The sequence below is a fragment of the Lepisma saccharinum genome, chromosome 7 (genome assembly GCF_977018435.1).
Source record: "Lepisma saccharinum chromosome 7, izLepSacc3.1, whole genome shotgun sequence".
NCBI lineage: Eukaryota > Metazoa > Arthropoda > Insecta > Zygentoma > Lepismatidae > Lepisma > Lepisma saccharinum.
In genome coordinates, this window is record NC_139235.1 from 93,330,414 (window position 1) to 93,348,374 (window position 17,961).

Sequence of the window (17,961 nt, forward strand, 5' to 3'; positions counted from 1 at the left end):
TCAGATTGATTTCAGCTAATTGGTACAGAAAGCTCCACTAGAGGCGCTGTGAGTGTAGGTCACCTGTTACGTATTAGTGTTGGTGGATACTACGTAGAGACTGTAGTCGACCGTTGTTTTTCCTGTCTTGTTCTGCATCTCGCAGCGTGGAGTTTAGTCTGGCGTGTGTGTATGGTTGAATTGCGCTAAGGAATACTGTACGTAGAGTACGTATTCCCGTGTTCTTTCTCGGTTTGCAACAACTGCGTGGACACCTGTGTGACATTACGTGGGTGCTAATCACGGTAGTTGTGATCCGTCACTCGGAGGGAAAGTGCCCCTGTTTCTGGGCAGTTCTCGAACAAGACAATGGTGGAGTACTCTACCCACGAGCTTGCTGATATGCATCTCGTTTATGGAGAGGCAAACCGAAACAGCCGTGAAGCACGTCGTTTGTATCACGAACGTTTTCCCAATAGGCGATTACTAGCACATGCACTCTTTCAAAGACTTGATGCTCGACTGCGTGAAACTGGATCTCTACTACCCCGTAGGTGGGATTGTGGAAGACCCCGCACTGTGCGCACTGTGCAATTTGAAGAGGACGTGTTGGACGCGATACGAGACCGTCCTGACACCAGCACACGTGTCATTGCTCGTACTCAACAAACCCACCATAGCAATGTGTTCCGCGTTCTTCGAGAGGAGGGATTGCACCCATACAAATTGCATAAGGTGCACCACATACTGCCCACGGACTTTCCTCTACGCATGGATTTCTGCCAATGGTACGTGCAACAAACTCTTTCCATTCCAGAGTTCCCAACAATAGTTTTGTGGACCGATGAGGCAATGTTCACCAGGGACGGCATGTTCAATAGCCACAACAGCCACGTCTGGGATATGGACAATCCGCATGCAATCATTGTGCGCCATCATCAACATAGGTTCGCAGTGAATGTGTGGTGTGGCGTAGTAGGTGACCACTTGATAGGCCCGTACATTTTGCCATCTACTTTGTGTGGTGGGAATTATCGGGTGTTTCTACATGACGTATTACCTGAACTTTTGGAAAACGTGCCACTGGCAGGTAGACAACGTATCTGGTTTCAACACGACGGCGCCCCCGCACATTTCGACCGGGGAGCCAGAGCCTTACTCAACGATATTTTCGGCGATCGTTGGATTGGCAGGGGTGGACCTTTACCGTGGCCACCTCGTTCCCCCGACCTCACACCACTGGATTTCTTTGTGTGGGGAGAAATGAAAAGGCTCGTGTATGAAACCCCTGTGGAAAGTGCTGAGGATCTCGTTGCTCGTGTTAGTGCCGCTGCTGGGACAATTGGTGACATGCCAGAGGTATTTGCACGTACCAGACAATCAGTGCTTCGCCGATGCCATCTTTGTCTTGAAGTCAATGGCGGACATTTTCAACAACGTCTCTGAGTATACCGGTGTTTGTGTGAGCCCCTATCAGCACCACATAGTGTCCTTTAGTGAAAGGTACGAGTGAAGATGCTGGATATCGCTGTACTTCATACCGTCGATCTGCATGTGCGGAGGTTGTGCGCTTCTCAGTGGAATCCCTTCCAGATGTGCTGTGCCTGGAAATGTTACATGCCATTGTGTGCGTTTTCTCGCCATTCTCCGTCTTCATTCCTTCGAGGATTACCCACTTTCTTTGGGGAGCTCTCTTGTAGTATATGTACAGCCTAACGACATGTGGCCATTGTTTAACTTTTGTTTTTCGTACTGCAAAGTAGTGTGTCAACATTAAGGGATTGAAAACTTTTTTTTATGATTTTCCAGTATTTTTTTCCATTTGGGATGGTGTCCCAGCAGTAGTGAGACATGCGACAAATTGGTTTCTTTTCTTCGAACCGCAATGTGAACCGTGTACAACAGGAGATTTGCAGTTATTTTCCTATTTCCCGGGTGTGGGACGGTGTCCCAGCAGTAGTGGGACATGTGGACATACGTCGCCATTTTTTACTGGCTACATTCCGATCTCAACATTATGTAGAAGATAGTAGTAAATTTCTTGTATTTTCCATCAGGGGATTCCCCACTTTCTTTGAGAGTCCCCTTGCGCAATTTACACTGGGCCTCAATTGATGCACCATTGTATTCACCAGGTACGATTTTGTTTGTATTATTTTATTCCGACATTGATATATTTCTTCCTTCTTGAGTTATTGTACTTTACACATGGTGTGAGGCGATTTTCGCACGCCTGTCACTCGAAAACGGTGCCGATTTCGACATTTTTTCACATGACATTTTTTCCTTGTTTTTACTTGTAGAATCACCTCCCAAGCGTTGTAACAGGTATTTTGCAACACCCTGTATATATATAAAAAAAAAATTGCTGATGCCTATAATGTGCAATAGTTACAAAATGTACTGTTTATTATACTGTTATAAAATTACATAATTCATTCACCTAAATGTATGAAGCATAGTAATTTTTTTTTAGAAACCAAAACCGTATATTTAGTAGGTTTATAAAAATAGGAAAGTTAAAAATTGTACTTACGTATGTGAGTATAGTGCTCTTATTGTAGAACGACGTTTCAGAGATTGACTATCTCTTTCCTCAGGTTCGTATAAAAACTAAGTACTTGTCATAGTACTGCGTCAAAAATGTAATATGAGGATTGTGGTTAAGGGTTGGTTAGGGTACATTTAAAATATTAAGTTTTTGCTATTAGAAGTACATAAAAACCCAAGCCGTTCCCTAAAAAAACTTGTTCTGTAGACCTATTCCCAAGTAAAAAAGTTAAAAATCTAAAAAACCTGCATAAATCACAATGCAACCTGCAGGTTTGGCCTTTCCTACCCAACTGTGCTTATCTATCAACATGAAGGTCAATTCTCAACGAATATTTCCCCTCCCCTAAATTTTCTCGTTTCCCCTTATTACATCACAAATCCAACGTGAATTCACGTTCCTCTCTTGCAGCTTGCATAACTTCCGGAGTGACGTGGAAACCGATATTGGGTTCAATCTTCCAGGCTTTATCCCATTTTTTGAGGAAATTGATCCACCCTTCTTCCAAATTTCCTTCGTCCCTATTAAGATTATTCTTCCCCCCCCTGCAAATACTCGTTGTTTCATACAAGTTTCTTCCTAATTTCCTCCCCTCTTTTCTGATTATCTCTTTTTTTTTGCGATTCTATGCCCACTTTCCAAAATGTGTTCTGAGAGACCCGTTTTGGGAACTTTTTCCCTTATGTCCTTTTCATGCTCGCTCCATCTTTTACCCATATTTCGGCCCGTCTGTCCTATGTACTCCTTCCCGCATTGGCATTCTATTCGATAAACCCCCTTCTGTTTTTCCGGTATTTCCCTAGTTGTCTTTCCTTATAATGGGTGAAGTATTTTTCTACATTATTTGGTGCTTTCATCCCGCAAACGATTCCAAAATCTCTCGTTATTTTTCCGATTTTTTCCAATACGGATTGATGGTAAGGGATGCCAACGTACTTTACCCTCCTATTTTCGATTTTTTCCCCTTCTTTTTGATCCCCTTCTTTCCTAATAATTTTCCGTGCTCTCTCCGCTATCTTATCCATTTCTCTATTTGTGTATCCGTTTTTTAATCCTGTTTTTCTTATCCACCGAATTTCGTTGTCTTTTTCTTTTCCATTATTGCATAGTCTACCGGCCCTAATAAAAAAGTTAAGGAATACGTTTTTCTTTGTTATTTCGGGGTGCGCCGATTCCTTGTTAACATATAAGTTCCCCGATAGGGGTTTATGATGTACTCCTGTTCTAATCCTATTCCCTTCTTTCAAGATACCAAGATCCAGGAAATTGATTTTTCCATCGCTTAAGTTTTTTCCTAGTGAAGTTTATTCTTTCGTCTTGTTTTTCTAATTCTTCAAAAACCTTGTTCAGTGCTACCCCCTTTCCTATAATCAAGATATCATCAACGTATCTCCCATAATATTTAATACCCATTCCTGTTTTTTCCAAAGCTGCCTTCTCAATGAAGTGCATAAAAATGCTCGCTACTATACCCGAAATGGGGTTTCCCATCGCCAAGCCTTCTTTTTGTCTATAAATACTGTCATTGACATAGAAAAAGTTATATTCCGTTACAAGGTTATACCATCGTACATATTCCCAAGCAGTTAGGATGTCTATTCCTTTTTCTAACAGCCACCTTAGTAAACAATCTCCCGCCCGCCCCCTCGGTACACTTGGGTATAAGTTAACAACATCAAAACTACTTATTGTATCCTCGTCATCAATTTCCAGATTTTCTATACATTCTTTAACTTCTACAGCATTCCTAACGCTATATTGGGTGTTTTCATTTATCTTCCTTATTCTTTTTACCAGCATTTTTGCTAGCCCATATCCCGGATGTTCGTATGTTGGTATAATAGGCCTAAGTGGTATGCCTTGTTTGTGTGTCTTAGGTATTCCAAAAGCAATTGGTATGTTGCCAACTTTAATTTCCTTAATAAGGATTTTCTTTTCGCTTGTGCCCAATGTAATGCTTGTCTCTACCCCTTTTTTGATCTCTCTTCTAATCTTATTAATAGGGTCTTTCTCTATTTTATCAAAATCGTTACCTTTAAAGCTATCTTCTAATTTTTGGTGATATTCCTCTCTGTCCATGATAACCATCTTGTTATCTAAGATAGCGGAGAGAGCACGGAAAATTATTAGGAAAGAAGGCGATCAAAAAGAAGGGGAAAAAATCGAAAATAGGAGGGTAAAGTACGTTGGTATCCCTTACCATCAATTCGTATCGGAGAAAATCGGAAAAATAACGAGAGATTTTGGAATCGTTTGCGGGATGAAAGCACCAAAGAATGTAGAAAAATACTTCACCGATTATAAGAAAGGAAAGACAACTAGGGAAATACCGGAAAAACAGAAGGGGGTTTATCGAATAGAATGCCAATGCGGGAAGGAGTACATAGGACAGACGGGCTGAAATATGGGTAAAAGATGGAGCGAGCATGAAAAGGACATAAGGGAAAAAGTTCCCAAAACGGGTCTCTCAGAACACATTTTGGAAAGTGGGCATAGAATCGCAAAAAAAGAGATAATCAGAAAAGAGGGGAGGAAATTAGGAAGAAACTTGTATGAAACAGCGAGTATTTGTAGGGGGGGAAGAATAATCTTAATAGGGACGAAGGAAATTTGGAAGAAGGGTGGATCAATTTCCTCAAAAAATGGGATAAAGCCTGGAAGATTGAACCCAATATCAGTTTCCACGTCACTCCGGAAGTTATGCAAGCTGCAAGAGAGGAACGTGAATTCACGTTGGATTTGTGACGTAATAAGGGGAAACGAGAAAATTTAGGGGAGGAGAAATATTCGTTGAGAATTGACCTTCATGTTGATAGATAAGCACAGTTGGGTAGGAAAGGCCAAACCTGCAGGTTGCATTGTGATTTATGCAGGTTTTTTAGAATTTTAACTTTTTTAACTTTTTTACCTGTGAATAGGTCTACTGTACAAGTTTTATTAGGGAACGGCTTGGTTTTTACGTACTTCTAATAGCAAAAACTTAATATTTTAAATGTACCCTAACCAACCCTTAACCACAATCCTCATATTACATTTTTGACGCAGTACTATGCCAAGTACTTAGTTTTTATACGAACCTGAGGAAAGAGATAGTCAATCTCTGAAACGTCGTTCTACAATAAGAGCACTATACTCACATACGTAAGTACAATTTTTAACTTTCCTATTTTTATATTCTGGATTTGTGAGTAACACGCGACAAACCTATAAAATGCTATTAGTAGGTTTGAATGGATAACGGAACCAATGCTGATATTTCAACATTGCAACAATTTCACTTTGTCTAGAATATTTATAAGTAATAGTACAACCTTGATTTTATAGTTTTCAGGGAACAAAAGTGCAAGGAATTAGAGTTATGAAAAAATGTTAAATCTGGGGAAATTGTCTAACATTTTGCCATATAAAGTTTGAGTGTATAATGCAACAAACTGTAAAATCTGTATTCTGCTGTATTCCATTTGAACTGCAGCATGTCAAATCTAGTAGAATTTTAATTTAGAAGTACATAAATTCCCATAAAACATAATAGAAATATTAAAATGATTAGTGAAATTCATTTTTACACAAAATGCTGGTGCGAAATAATGTAAATTGTGAATTTTACATCATTTTCGGAATAGTTCAACTTCTCAAAAATGTTGTTTTGCATTTAGTTGATTCTGTGAGACAAGACTCGAAAATGTCAGCTGGAATCAGTGATTGAGTTTGACTAATATTTTCTTTAGTATTTAGAAAGTTATTTTATAGAAGCAGGGTGTACAAATTGTATCTTTATACCAATAGAGTATTGATGAATTTAACACATGTGAGCAGCTTTCAGATCAAAGCAACAAGCAACACATGACAAGTAACATGTGTTACTTCAAAACAAACTTAAGAAATAAATGCCACTTTTTGGGCTTAAGTGACACGGCTAGCTGCACAAGTCATTCGTTACTTGCATGTTGCTCAGACCGGGCCATTTTCTGAGTAGTGTACATCTTATCTTCTTGGTCTGATGGTTGTGCATGTACTGTGAATTATTTCTTGCAGGCTGGGGCTCATACCAACTGTCACTTTAGTGTTAAACTCCCGTATTGAATGTTACTTGTTGCCCGTTTCATGTGACTTCCATCTGAGAGTTCACTGTTGTTTATTTCTTTCATGCACAATAGTAGAATTGGTTTGTTACACTTTCTTAAAAATTTTGCCTTCAGTTGTATTTTGTTTGGATTCACTTTTATTTTTAAAATAGGTGAAGGAAATGCTAGAGTATATTGATATGCAGTACTTGTTATTCTGAGAAGAATTCTCACATGTTTGCACCTTATTTTACAGCGAAATGACTTGCAAGGAGTCCGCGTTTATAATGCTGTGGACCTGCAGGGGTTGTATACCCTGGGAACAGTTGTTGTGGATTACCGTGGCTATCGCATCACAGCACAGTCCATTATTCCAGGAATCCTAGAGAGGGAACAAGAACAGTCTGTTATTTATGGGTCCATTGACTTTGGAAAAACTGTCCTTTCACATCCAAAGTATCTCGACATGGTATGTATCAGTTGGTCTTGTTTAGTAGTTTAGTTCTCAGGCATGGAAATTGGTTATGCCTTCAGTGATATATTGTGTCCTGATATACAGGGGCATCAAGGTAAATCTGGAAACAGATGAAGAGCAAAAGAAGTCAAATTCCGTGAAAAAATCAATATATTTGTGTTCAAAATTAGTACAAAAGTAGTAAAGAACATACAGAATGAAAAGTTTCAATGTAGCTTCCACCAGCTTCCATGACCTTCTCGAGCATGGACCGAAACTGGTTGCTGGCACACTTGACCTCTTTTTGGTTTAAGATAGTCATCACCTCCATGATTGAGATGTTTATAGTATTATTTTGTATTGTGATGCTTCGGATTTACGTTTACCCTGACTATGCCCCATACATAGATAGTCATGGGGCTTGGAGTCGGGGTTGTTGGCATTCATTCAACCCTTGAAGAAATGGGGTGCCATGTCACCCTTATTGCTTAAAACCCCAACTTGTTCTTCTCAGTCAAGAGTTGGCTCATGAGGATGAGAGTTATAATGAATGTCTTTTTGGACTGAGAGACTGATTGTCGATCCACTATGCCCATTTCTTGTGCCAGATCACTCACTAATCTCTTCACCATTCTGATTGTGATCAATATCCAATTTGGAGATGAATTCCACTCTTACGTTGTGATAAGAAAGCTTAGTGTGGGTTTACATTTTGTGTTTGACCATGTTGAGACTCGCACTTTGTGTTTCCATCGAAACAATGTGCATGTCCCTATATTTAGAAATAAAAAATTGAAATGTAGGCATGAAAGCAGTTTTGTATGAAAACATCCTTTTATTCGTGATATTCTTTTGTCATAAAAAGTAATATAGTTTTTAGTTTCAACTAAAAAATTATTCGTTTACTTTTGTTGGCAGCTGAATAAGGCAGGGCAGCAGTTGAAGATTCTGCCTCACAAAGTATTAAATGACAAGAACGAGGAAGTGGAGCTGTGCTCTTCGGTTGAGTGCAAGGGGATCATTGGGAATGATGGACGTCATTACATTTTGGACCTTCTAAGGACTTTCCCTCCAGACGTCAATTTCTTAAAGTGTAAGTACTTTTTGTGTTTTCCAAAATAGAAAATACGATTAGACATTAATTTGCACAAAACCGGTTCCTACTTGATCCATGAATCTGATTAGTATTTTCCTCTCTATCTTAGAAAGCATAAGGTGAATCCATTGACCTTGCTTCATTTTTCAAAACCCAATAAAGCTCTTTTCAGTTCCTCTTCCCTCAGGTCCTTAGCATTCTTCAGACATGTTATTATGAACATTCTGGAAAATTTTAATCAGCATTTTGTTGATTGTTAGGTTAGTTCTGATAGATTCTTAGATAAATGAAGTCCTTCACAAAACCTCAAAAGGTGTAAAGTCCAGCGAGCAGTTTGGGTAACGTAAGAAGTACATCATTGTTCAGTTTTATTTATTAATCAATGCATTCTCACATTTAAATCGTTCCCACATGTATTTTGTGGAAACTATCCACACACTGCAAATAATAAAAAAAATCACAGTTAAACTGTCAATTGCCAATTGTATTGCTGTATGTGCAAAAACTAACACATACTGAATTTTTAAAAGTGTTACTTGCTTTATGACTTGTTCTGTATTATAAATATGTTGATTATAAATGAAATAGTGAATAAAATGTACAGTGTGTTTCAAAAGTCACACAACATAACATGAAAACCATATTAGATATTTACAGTGGGGTTTCTGCATTACAGAGCCTCATCAGAGATATTTTTCAATGCTTAACATTATCACTTTTCTCCATGAAGGAAATTCTGTGAATTAATCAGTGGCAGAAGCCAGGATTAATATTTTCTCCAGAATGCCACATTTGTGTGAGAAACATAAGTAAGAAATTATTGAAGCACCATAGTTAGATGTCTGATGCCATATTAATGTGTTATTTGCAACCAATGTGAGTTATGTGCAACATTTGGCGACTATATGGGTTAAATGAAAAGTGTCATTTTAGGGGCATACCACCTTAGCTGGCAACACTAACAGGTCGTAACTTTGACACCAGACTCATGCCTAAGCATTGGCCATGAATTTACATGAAAAATCTTAAATCAAAACTTTGCATGAAAATTAAACTGAAATTATAAATTTGTTGATGTTTTGTCTTTTTCAGTGGAAGGGGAGGAACTGAGCAAGGAAGCAAGGGCTCTGGGTTTCCCACTAGAACACAAGCACAAACTCTGCTGCCTGAGACAAGAATTGATTGATGCCTTTGTAGAGTAAGTAGTGTTCTGAATTAGTCATGGTTTTGTTCTGTGCTTTAACTATGCATTTTGCTTCATTCTCAATCATTAGAGTAGGAGCCATGTAAAGGATACTTTGTCAAAAGTGTGGTGTCCTTAGAACCACATATTTATGGTGAATAAAACATCAAGATTTCGGTACAAAAATTTGGCATATTTCGGGATCAATACTGGTATATTAAATGGCATTGTCAGTGCGCCTTCATCAATTTCATTTAATCATCATTGTTCTGATTAGCCAAAGTGCACAGGAGTGATGTTGGCTAACAGAAAGTGTTGGTTGAGGATTTAGGTCAAATGGTATAGGAAAATACATGTACTAAAAAGATGATGTAAAATACACATACTAAAACTGTGCAATACTCTATTAAAACATAAGAACGTTCAAAGCTGCTGAAGGTGAACTGCCGATCGGTGCTACAGTTGTGAGGTATGTAGCAACATTGAGTTTTTCTTCATACAAATTTGAATCTGTATCAGTTTATTTTTATTGTAGGCATTTAACGTTCTAAATTTTGAAGAATTATTCCATTTCTTTGCAGGTCGAGATACATGATGTTCATTAAGTATGCTGCTTTCCATCTGCAACAGTTGGGCGTGAAGAAGCAGAAGGAGAGAGATGCAAGGAGCAGTCAAGAAAGGGATGTTAAAGAAGTGAAGGTATTTTGATATTACCCTCAGCATTCATGTAATAGTAACTCCCGCTTTCAGTAAATGCAGTAATTTTTTTCAATAATGTTTCAAGTAGTTTCAAGGAAAGATTCCAAACTTACCAATGAGAATCTTTATGATGCTTGCGGAATAGGACCGATAATGGGACCAAAGTTACATCATTTTGCAACATACCTTTTGAACTTGGTGTAAGAGGTGACCCTTCTCCGTAGTACACCCCCAATTGTCAACATCACTTCCACATAGTACACCCAATTGTCAACCTCACTTCCAGATAGTACACCTAATTGTCAACCTCACTTCCACATAGTACACCTAATTGTCAACCTCACTTCCACATTGTACACCCAATTGCCAACCTCACTACCACGTAGTACACCCAATTGCCAACCTCACTTCCACATAGTACACCCAAATGTCAACCTCACTTCCACGTAGTACACCCAATTGCCAACTTCACTTCCACGTAGTACACCCAATTGCCAACCTCACTTCCACGTAGTACGCCCAATTGCCAACCTCACTTCCACATAGTACACCTAATTGTCAACCTCACTTCCACGTAGTACACCCAATTGCCAACCTCACTTCCACGTAGTACACCCAATTTGCCAACCTCACTTCCACGTAGTACACCCAATTGCCAACTTCACTTCCACATAGTACACCCAATTGCCAAATTCACTTCCATGTAGTACACCTTGGACTGCATTTTGCAGACTAACTAGCCTCTGGAATCTGGACCTACGGCCAGTATAATCCTCTGAAGGGATGTGTAATGATGCGAACCCAATCATTTACAGGATAGTCTTTTTTTGTTAGTTCCATTGTTTTGGTGTTTCAACCAGAATTTGTCGCAGATAGCCGAGTACCATTAAGTGGTTGACTCAATCTTGTCATTGACCTTCGTATGCTCGAGTCTAGGCCAGGCCATGGGTGTTTCTTATAAGTATCCCTTCGTCACTTTCACCTGATTACCATTAATCATTATTGTCATAATTAGCTAAATTAGCTAAAAGTTGTGGGAAAGTAACACTAAATAACAAAAGTACAAATGCAGTATGTCACAGATTACAAATATATTAGAACTCCCATTATTACATTTATATATCATATATAATATATTAATGTTACCTACAAGACACATTATCACAGCAGAATTGCATACAATTTATTGTATACAATAATTGAAAATAATATATTTGCTTATTATTTGTTGTATTGATCATTTTTAAGGAAAAGGATGTGGTGCTTGAGAAAGCAAAGGCCTTGCTTGGAGCAGACAACAAGTTGCTTGAGGGGAGCCGAAACGAAGGAGAGAAAGCAGCATCTGAGAAGGACATAGAAGCAGACGAAGCAAAGAAAATCGTTGAGAGTCTGACAGACTCTATTACTAGTGGAGAAAAGCAAGAAAGTAAGTTAGTTCAGTTGTGTCTGAATTGGTTGTATTAGGAATGAGCAGGTGCTCCATTTTATTTGAATAAAGTCATGCATCGCAGAGTTTGTCCTGCACCGTGCGGTCTAAGCATCATGCTTTGGGCTCTGGTTATGGGATGCATGCAGGTTCAAGTAACCCGGTCATGTAAACCTACGATGACTGGGGTTCGTCATGCTGACCACACGTCACCACGTAACTGCTTGGACGATCGCCCACCTCGGCAGGTAGGAGTGAGTAGGATCAGGTGGGAGTGTGTGGGAGTGTGGCTGGCAGGCGGTAGCTAGGCCCAGACCATCTATGGGCTGTGGTCTAGTGATACGCACACACACATACATATACCCCAAGCACTTAGGTGCTCTGGTGTTTTTGTTTTGTTTTTTTCCTGAGCCGATGCTGTGTATTGGTCACAAAATGACTGTTTTAGACTGTTTTAATTTATTTACCTACACAGTGCTCAAAGTGGAGGGAGGCGAGAGTCATGCTTTTCCCCAGTTAAGAAAATTCTCACAAAGCATCATATCAGAGACCACGTAATCTACTGTCTTCTCATGCTACAATTTCACCATTCAAATTACATGAAGTCCTTCAAGATATCTCAGGAAGGGCAAGCACCCATGGTAACATGTCGGATTTGTTAATTTGTATGTACATTATAAGGGTTCCCACTACTGTGGAAGTCCGGGAAATCCACTTGGAATAGAAAAGTGAGGGAATTTTTACAATATGTCCAAAACGTGGGAAGGTCAGGGAGTTTTGGGAAAATGTTCCAAAACGTGAAATGTCCGGGAATTTTGTAATAAATAAAATAAAAACTTGATACGCACCCACTTAATTTATGAATTCAGTGTTTAATATGTTAAATGTCTACAACGTCATATTTGTGTTACTGAGTTTTGTAGTATTTGCATTTGTTATTGACTAACCTTGATATAATTGAATGTTGGTTGCTATGTGAGATATATTATGGATTCTGATAGCTGATGTAAGTGTCTTTTAAACTGAATGTCGTAATTTGTGTACTTGTGTAATAATTTCGAGCTTAATACAGTTTTAATTCTAAAAGGAAGGTTGTTTTCGAGTGCAATTGTGTGTTATGAAGATCAACTGAAGTTATAAGGTATTTTAATTGTGAGAGATTTAATATATTTTACATAACCATACCCTTAAGTGATTCCCACATCTCGAGATGCCTCATAGTAGGCTGATACATCTTGTGTTCACCGGAATGGATTAAATGTACTAAGTATATTCTTTTGTCTAAAGTCTACAACACTTCCTCTTTCCACTGATATATAATGTTACATTTTACATAAAGTTTCTCGCATTTAATGAATTTTTTCTGTAACATTTTTTGAAAGTCAAAAATAAATTATAACATTGCATAAAAGTTAACTGAAAACATATTTTGAATAGGTAATGTAAAATTTATTCGTGAAAATTATGTAAAACTTTCTATTAGGACCAAGTCATCACCAACTGCAAAATCCTTAGAAATTTCCACAATGTGGATATAAATTATTAAATGCTCACCCAGCGTCAAATGACATGGGCACCTGGGGGAAACCCTGGAAGGTAAAGGCGGTCAGGAGTGTGAGGCTGATCACATCACCCCCACTCACGACCGGATCAAGAAAGTGAGGGGCATTAACCCCACACCCCCTATACGCCTTCATGGCGTGGTGTTAAGCACAGGGGTGCATTTTACCTTTTTTTATGACAGACTTTGCCCAAGTAACAAAAAACTGTAAGGGAACAGGGTGTACTGATACGATGCAGAAGGAAGGTGTATTCCCAGTGTGTCTATGTTGATTTTTATTTTCAGTGGAAGAGAGTACCAGAGAGATAGTGAAAAAAGCAGCCCTTGCCGTGGGATCCTTGAAGGAAACTGAATTTGACGTGAGGTTCAACCCTGATGTGTATTCACCAGAGGTCCGTCACATTGATCCTACAGGAGAGCAACTGAAGAAGGAACGCCAGCTGGTGAAAGATGCTGCAGACTTTCTTCTCACCATTCAAACTCCTTCGTTTGTAAGGAATTTTTCCTATAATAAGTGCTTCCACTTAATGTTATTAATATTGCAAAATATTCATTTTGTTAGTAAATACTATAAATGGGCACCAGTATAAAATGCATTCTAAATGTGATTTTAGTATTACGCAGGTGATGATCCGTACAGCCACTTTGCAAATTTAATTGGTTTGATCTAAAGTGTGTTTCATAAAGTGCACAGGTTTTAAATCGCTTGTAATTTTTTTTTGTTTGAAGGTTGGCAACACTGTTCTTATCATTTTTGTTATCTCCCATCATTCCCATTATTAATTGAGCATTTTTTATTTTTTTTTATTTTTATTTTTCAGTTGAGTTGCCATGTAACTGTTCACTATCGAGCAACGCATCGTTATTTTGAAAAACACATTATAGAAACAGGGAGTGCTGTGCAGAGACAGTTCGTCAATTGTCGACTATGTGGTAGCTATTCATTGTTTGTAACAGATGTTTATTCCTGTCACCCCGAACACAATAGAAAAGTACGGGAAATATTCACGGTATCCAGTTCATCCAGCGCAGGCCACTCCCCGTTTCTATAATGTATTTTCAAAATAACGACTCGTTGCTCGATGGTGAACCACTCCATGGCAACTGATCTGTAAAAAAAAAATTCTCGATTAATAATCGGAATGACAACATATAACAAAAATAATAAGTGTTGCCAACCTTCAAACAAAAAAATTACAAGCGATTTAAAACCTGCACACTTTATGAAACACCCTTTACTTGCTACAATAGTGTGTACTCAGGTCTTGTTTGTGGAGTGGGGGAGGGAGAGAGAGAAAGAGAGAGGAAAGAGAAAGGAGGATTTTCTCACTCACTCACACTCTCACCCTCACTCACTCACATACTCACACACACTTTCTCACTCTCTCTCACTCACTCACTCTCTCACACTTTCACTCATTCACTCAATGTTGTGTACGAGGGGAGAAGAGTACTTGTACATAATGTGAAAATGATTGACTAATATTTTTGTCAATTTTATACAACATTATTCTAGATGTAAGTCAATAGAATACCATTAATACTTTTCTGATTTTTTCCCCTTGTTCCAGATCCGCGATTGTTTGGACCACTCTGCTGCCCCAATGGATGGAGTGACGCTGACTGAAGCCATGCACAACAGAGGCATCAACATTCGCTACTTGGGGAAAATTACTGACATGTTGGCCAAGGTTCCTCAGTTGGAGTACGTGTATGCAATAGCTGTTGCTGAACTCATTTCTCGGGCAGTGAAACATGTGTTCACCGTATACATGCAGGTACTGTTGTTAAGTCTTAATTGATCATGTATGTTTAGTATTAATTCTATTCATGGAGGCAGAGGGAGAACAGTACTGCTTCGTCTTTCATAAGATGAGGCTGAAATGATGTCTCCCCCTGTTCTCAAAAATTACTTTGAATGAAAATTTTCCTTAAACCTGTTGTACATTTTCACACAAGATTATATTTTGTTTAAATGTGAAAATAATCAGGTATTTTAAAGTCTATGGTGGAAATGCAGTATTGGTGAAATGAAATTTGCCCTTTAATTCAATCCTGCATTTTGATTTCTTCTTGTTGGTGTATATCATAGATATGCAGAAATTTTTCTTTTACCAAAAGTCTAAAACTAGCATGTTGAGATAGTCGTAGTTAGAAGGTATCACAGTTGCTATCCGCTGCTGCTCCTTATCAAAGAAAGTTGTAAGGTTTGTCCTTGCACCCAAATGTTCCATTGAGGTAGGCTTTTAAGACATGAGAGTTTTGCCTTCGGCTACTAGGAGTTACTTGGTACAGGTATATGTTAGTTTATAGCCTCACAACACCGTCAACGTCTCTACCATCTGTGAGGGCCTCTTTTTTTCAATTGGAAGAGGGATGCAAGGCCATTTGTACCTTACAGCCTTGTGTCGGAAACCAACTGCAATCAACGTAATATATCGATTGCGGATACATTCGATATATATGTCAATTGCAAAACTACATCCACATTCTTAATGTTACAACCAACTTCATTTTGAGTCTTCTAATATGTAATTCTAAGTCAGTAATATCACTTATAGCATTTATAGACTCAGCTTTTCCATTAACTTTTGCTCAGCTTCATTTTGTCTTCTGAATGTTTTGGTTGCTTAACAACTGATTCAATATCAACATTTTCCTAGCCTTTGCTTGTAGATATACCTGTATCCGTTTTTCCTTCCACCATTTCATTTTATTCCATTTGCACTTCCTCTGTATTTCGATTACTATGTTCCTCTAGACACATTCCCCACACTTTTACCAAATTTGTTGAAATTTTTACTTGTAGGAAACTTTATCCGGCTGACCCAGAGCCTTCCATGCCACCAAGAATTGTACCACATTTTTTCTTGTTTGTTAAGATGAGGTGGGTCAGTTTATGTGCCCAACCCTGCACTTTATTGGCGAGTGTAAAAAAAATCACGAATAACACATTAATTGCTTATTTGAGTAACACTACATAAGCAGATAAAACCAGCATTTTACTTCTTTTTCCTTAAACATGAATTCTTTTTGTATTTCAGAGTGCAGAATTGATGAGCCTGTCTGCTGCCATTAGCCATTTTCTAAATTGTTTCCTGTCATCGTGTCATTCCCCACATGCACAAGTTCGTGCAGATGAGGTAAGAAAATCCTCCTTGTTATGTTTAGCATTTACAATGATGATTACAGGGTAGAAATTAGGGATACGAAAGACTACGAGGGTTGTTTGAAAAGTTCTAAGAATGACAGAGGAAAAACACAGTTACCTGTTGAATTTGGTTTTACTTTTCTACATACTGTCCCTTGATCAATGCACTTCATCCAGTGATGTTTCAGCATCATGACCAGTGCTAGGAATTTTAGGTGCAAAAATTTGCCAATAAAGGTGCAAAAAAGGTGCCAATTTTTGTACATAAAAGGTGCTAAAATAGGTGCTAATTTTCAGATGTAAAATTTATTGTGAGCAGTGCATACATATATGATGCAACTTGTCCGGATAAACACATAAGAGTATTCTCTGGTTTTAAATCGTTTAATATAACTAAGCAAAGAAAATTCTATCATACATTAGAAAGTGACATAAAGGAAAACATGCTTCTTCTTACTTGCTTAGAATTAGTCATCTAGAAAACTGTTAAAATAGATTACATTCAAAATTTCTATGTTCTTCTGAGTGAGGCTACGCCTGCGGTCACTAAGCAGATACTTGTAAGTTGAAAAAGAACGTTCAACGTCAACACACACAAGTTGTGCGTATTTTCTTTTCAACCGGTCATCCACATCCTTGTTGGTTGCGACTTCTTGAACATCAGGGTTTTTGGCTAAACTTTGTTCTAACTACTCTTTCCCGACCCCTTGCAGCTCCCGTTGCACATCCATCAAAACAGCCCACTGTGCTTCCTTTTCAGGACACTGGTCCTCCAGTTTTGTGATTGCAATAGTAAGGAAGAGAAGCCATGTACAATATAGAGTTCATCTTGCAATTGTTGTTTAAGTGCAAAATTTTTGGCTTTTTCTACAGCTGAGGAATCACTAGGTAAAGCATCTAAAAGTTTCGATATTGTATGGAAATGATTGCAAATAAACACTGTAGCTTTTAACCATGTACCCCATCTAGTGAGGATGGGAGAGGGTGGTAGTGGAAGTTTTGTAATTTCTACGTACTTCTGTATTCTAGAAGGAGCCTTTTTCAGTATTTTCTTAATGCTAGAAACAAATTCGTTCACATATGTATATTCATCTTTAAGAGCTTCACAAACTCGATGCAAAGCATGAACAATGCAGGTCACATGTTTTAAGTTAGGATACATATTCTTCAGATTAGAAAATGCAGCTAACATGTAAGATGCTTGGTCTGTAAGAACTAACCACACTCTATCATATTCTACACCCTCCGGCCTCAATACAAAACATGCATCATTGAAACTTTGCATTCCACTTGCATTATCTGTTTTGCCGAGAAAATACGTTTTTAAAAGCATGGGTTTCACTTGATGTCCATTGAGAGGTGCTACTAAAATGTTCAAAACGTACCTGTTTTGCCTATCTGTGGTTTCATCTAGTATGAAATAGACTGGATGGTCAAGCTACTACTTGCCTGATCTGCGAGACTTTAGCTTCATAAAGAGGTTGAAGGTAAGATTTCCTTAAGGTGCTCTCATCTGGAACTGATTTCCCAGTATATTTTTGCAAATATGATTTCATGACAGGATTGTAAAGTTTCGAAAGAGGTATTCCACACACTATAAATGTCCTTGCTGTCTCACTGAAAAATTCATTTGTATTTCTGGAACTCGAAGATGCAAGCGCCTCACCAATGAATTGCTGTCGCTTCCCACCTTTACCATCTCGTAGCTCTTTATTCCTGATGTGTTTCCCACTTTGTAGATGCTGCACAACCCGAGTGCGTTGGTGTTTGTCATCATCAGCAATAGAAATATCACAC

At 38.4% G+C, this 17,961-nt stretch overlaps 1 protein-coding gene across 3 annotated transcripts in view; it reads left to right on the forward strand.

The window, feature by feature from the left end:
* clu (clustered mitochondria protein homolog) overlaps positions 1 to 17,961 on the forward strand; it is a 147,645-nt gene that overhangs the window by 114,396 nt on the left and 15,288 nt on the right. For all 3 annotated transcript variants that reach the window (XM_083125653.1, XM_083125654.1, XM_083125655.1), the window contains exons 10-17: positions 6,851 to 7,063; positions 7,967 to 8,141; positions 9,237 to 9,342; positions 9,909 to 10,026; positions 11,275 to 11,452; positions 13,299 to 13,504; positions 14,585 to 14,791; positions 16,058 to 16,156. In XM_083125653.1, coding sequence (XP_082981779.1) covers positions 6,851 to 7,063; positions 7,967 to 8,141; positions 9,237 to 9,342; positions 9,909 to 10,026; positions 11,275 to 11,452; positions 13,299 to 13,504; positions 14,585 to 14,791; positions 16,058 to 16,156 — 1,302 coding nt within the window. The remainder of the gene's footprint in view (positions 1 to 6,850; positions 7,064 to 7,966; positions 8,142 to 9,236; positions 9,343 to 9,908; positions 10,027 to 11,274; positions 11,453 to 13,298; positions 13,505 to 14,584; positions 14,792 to 16,057; positions 16,157 to 17,961) is intronic.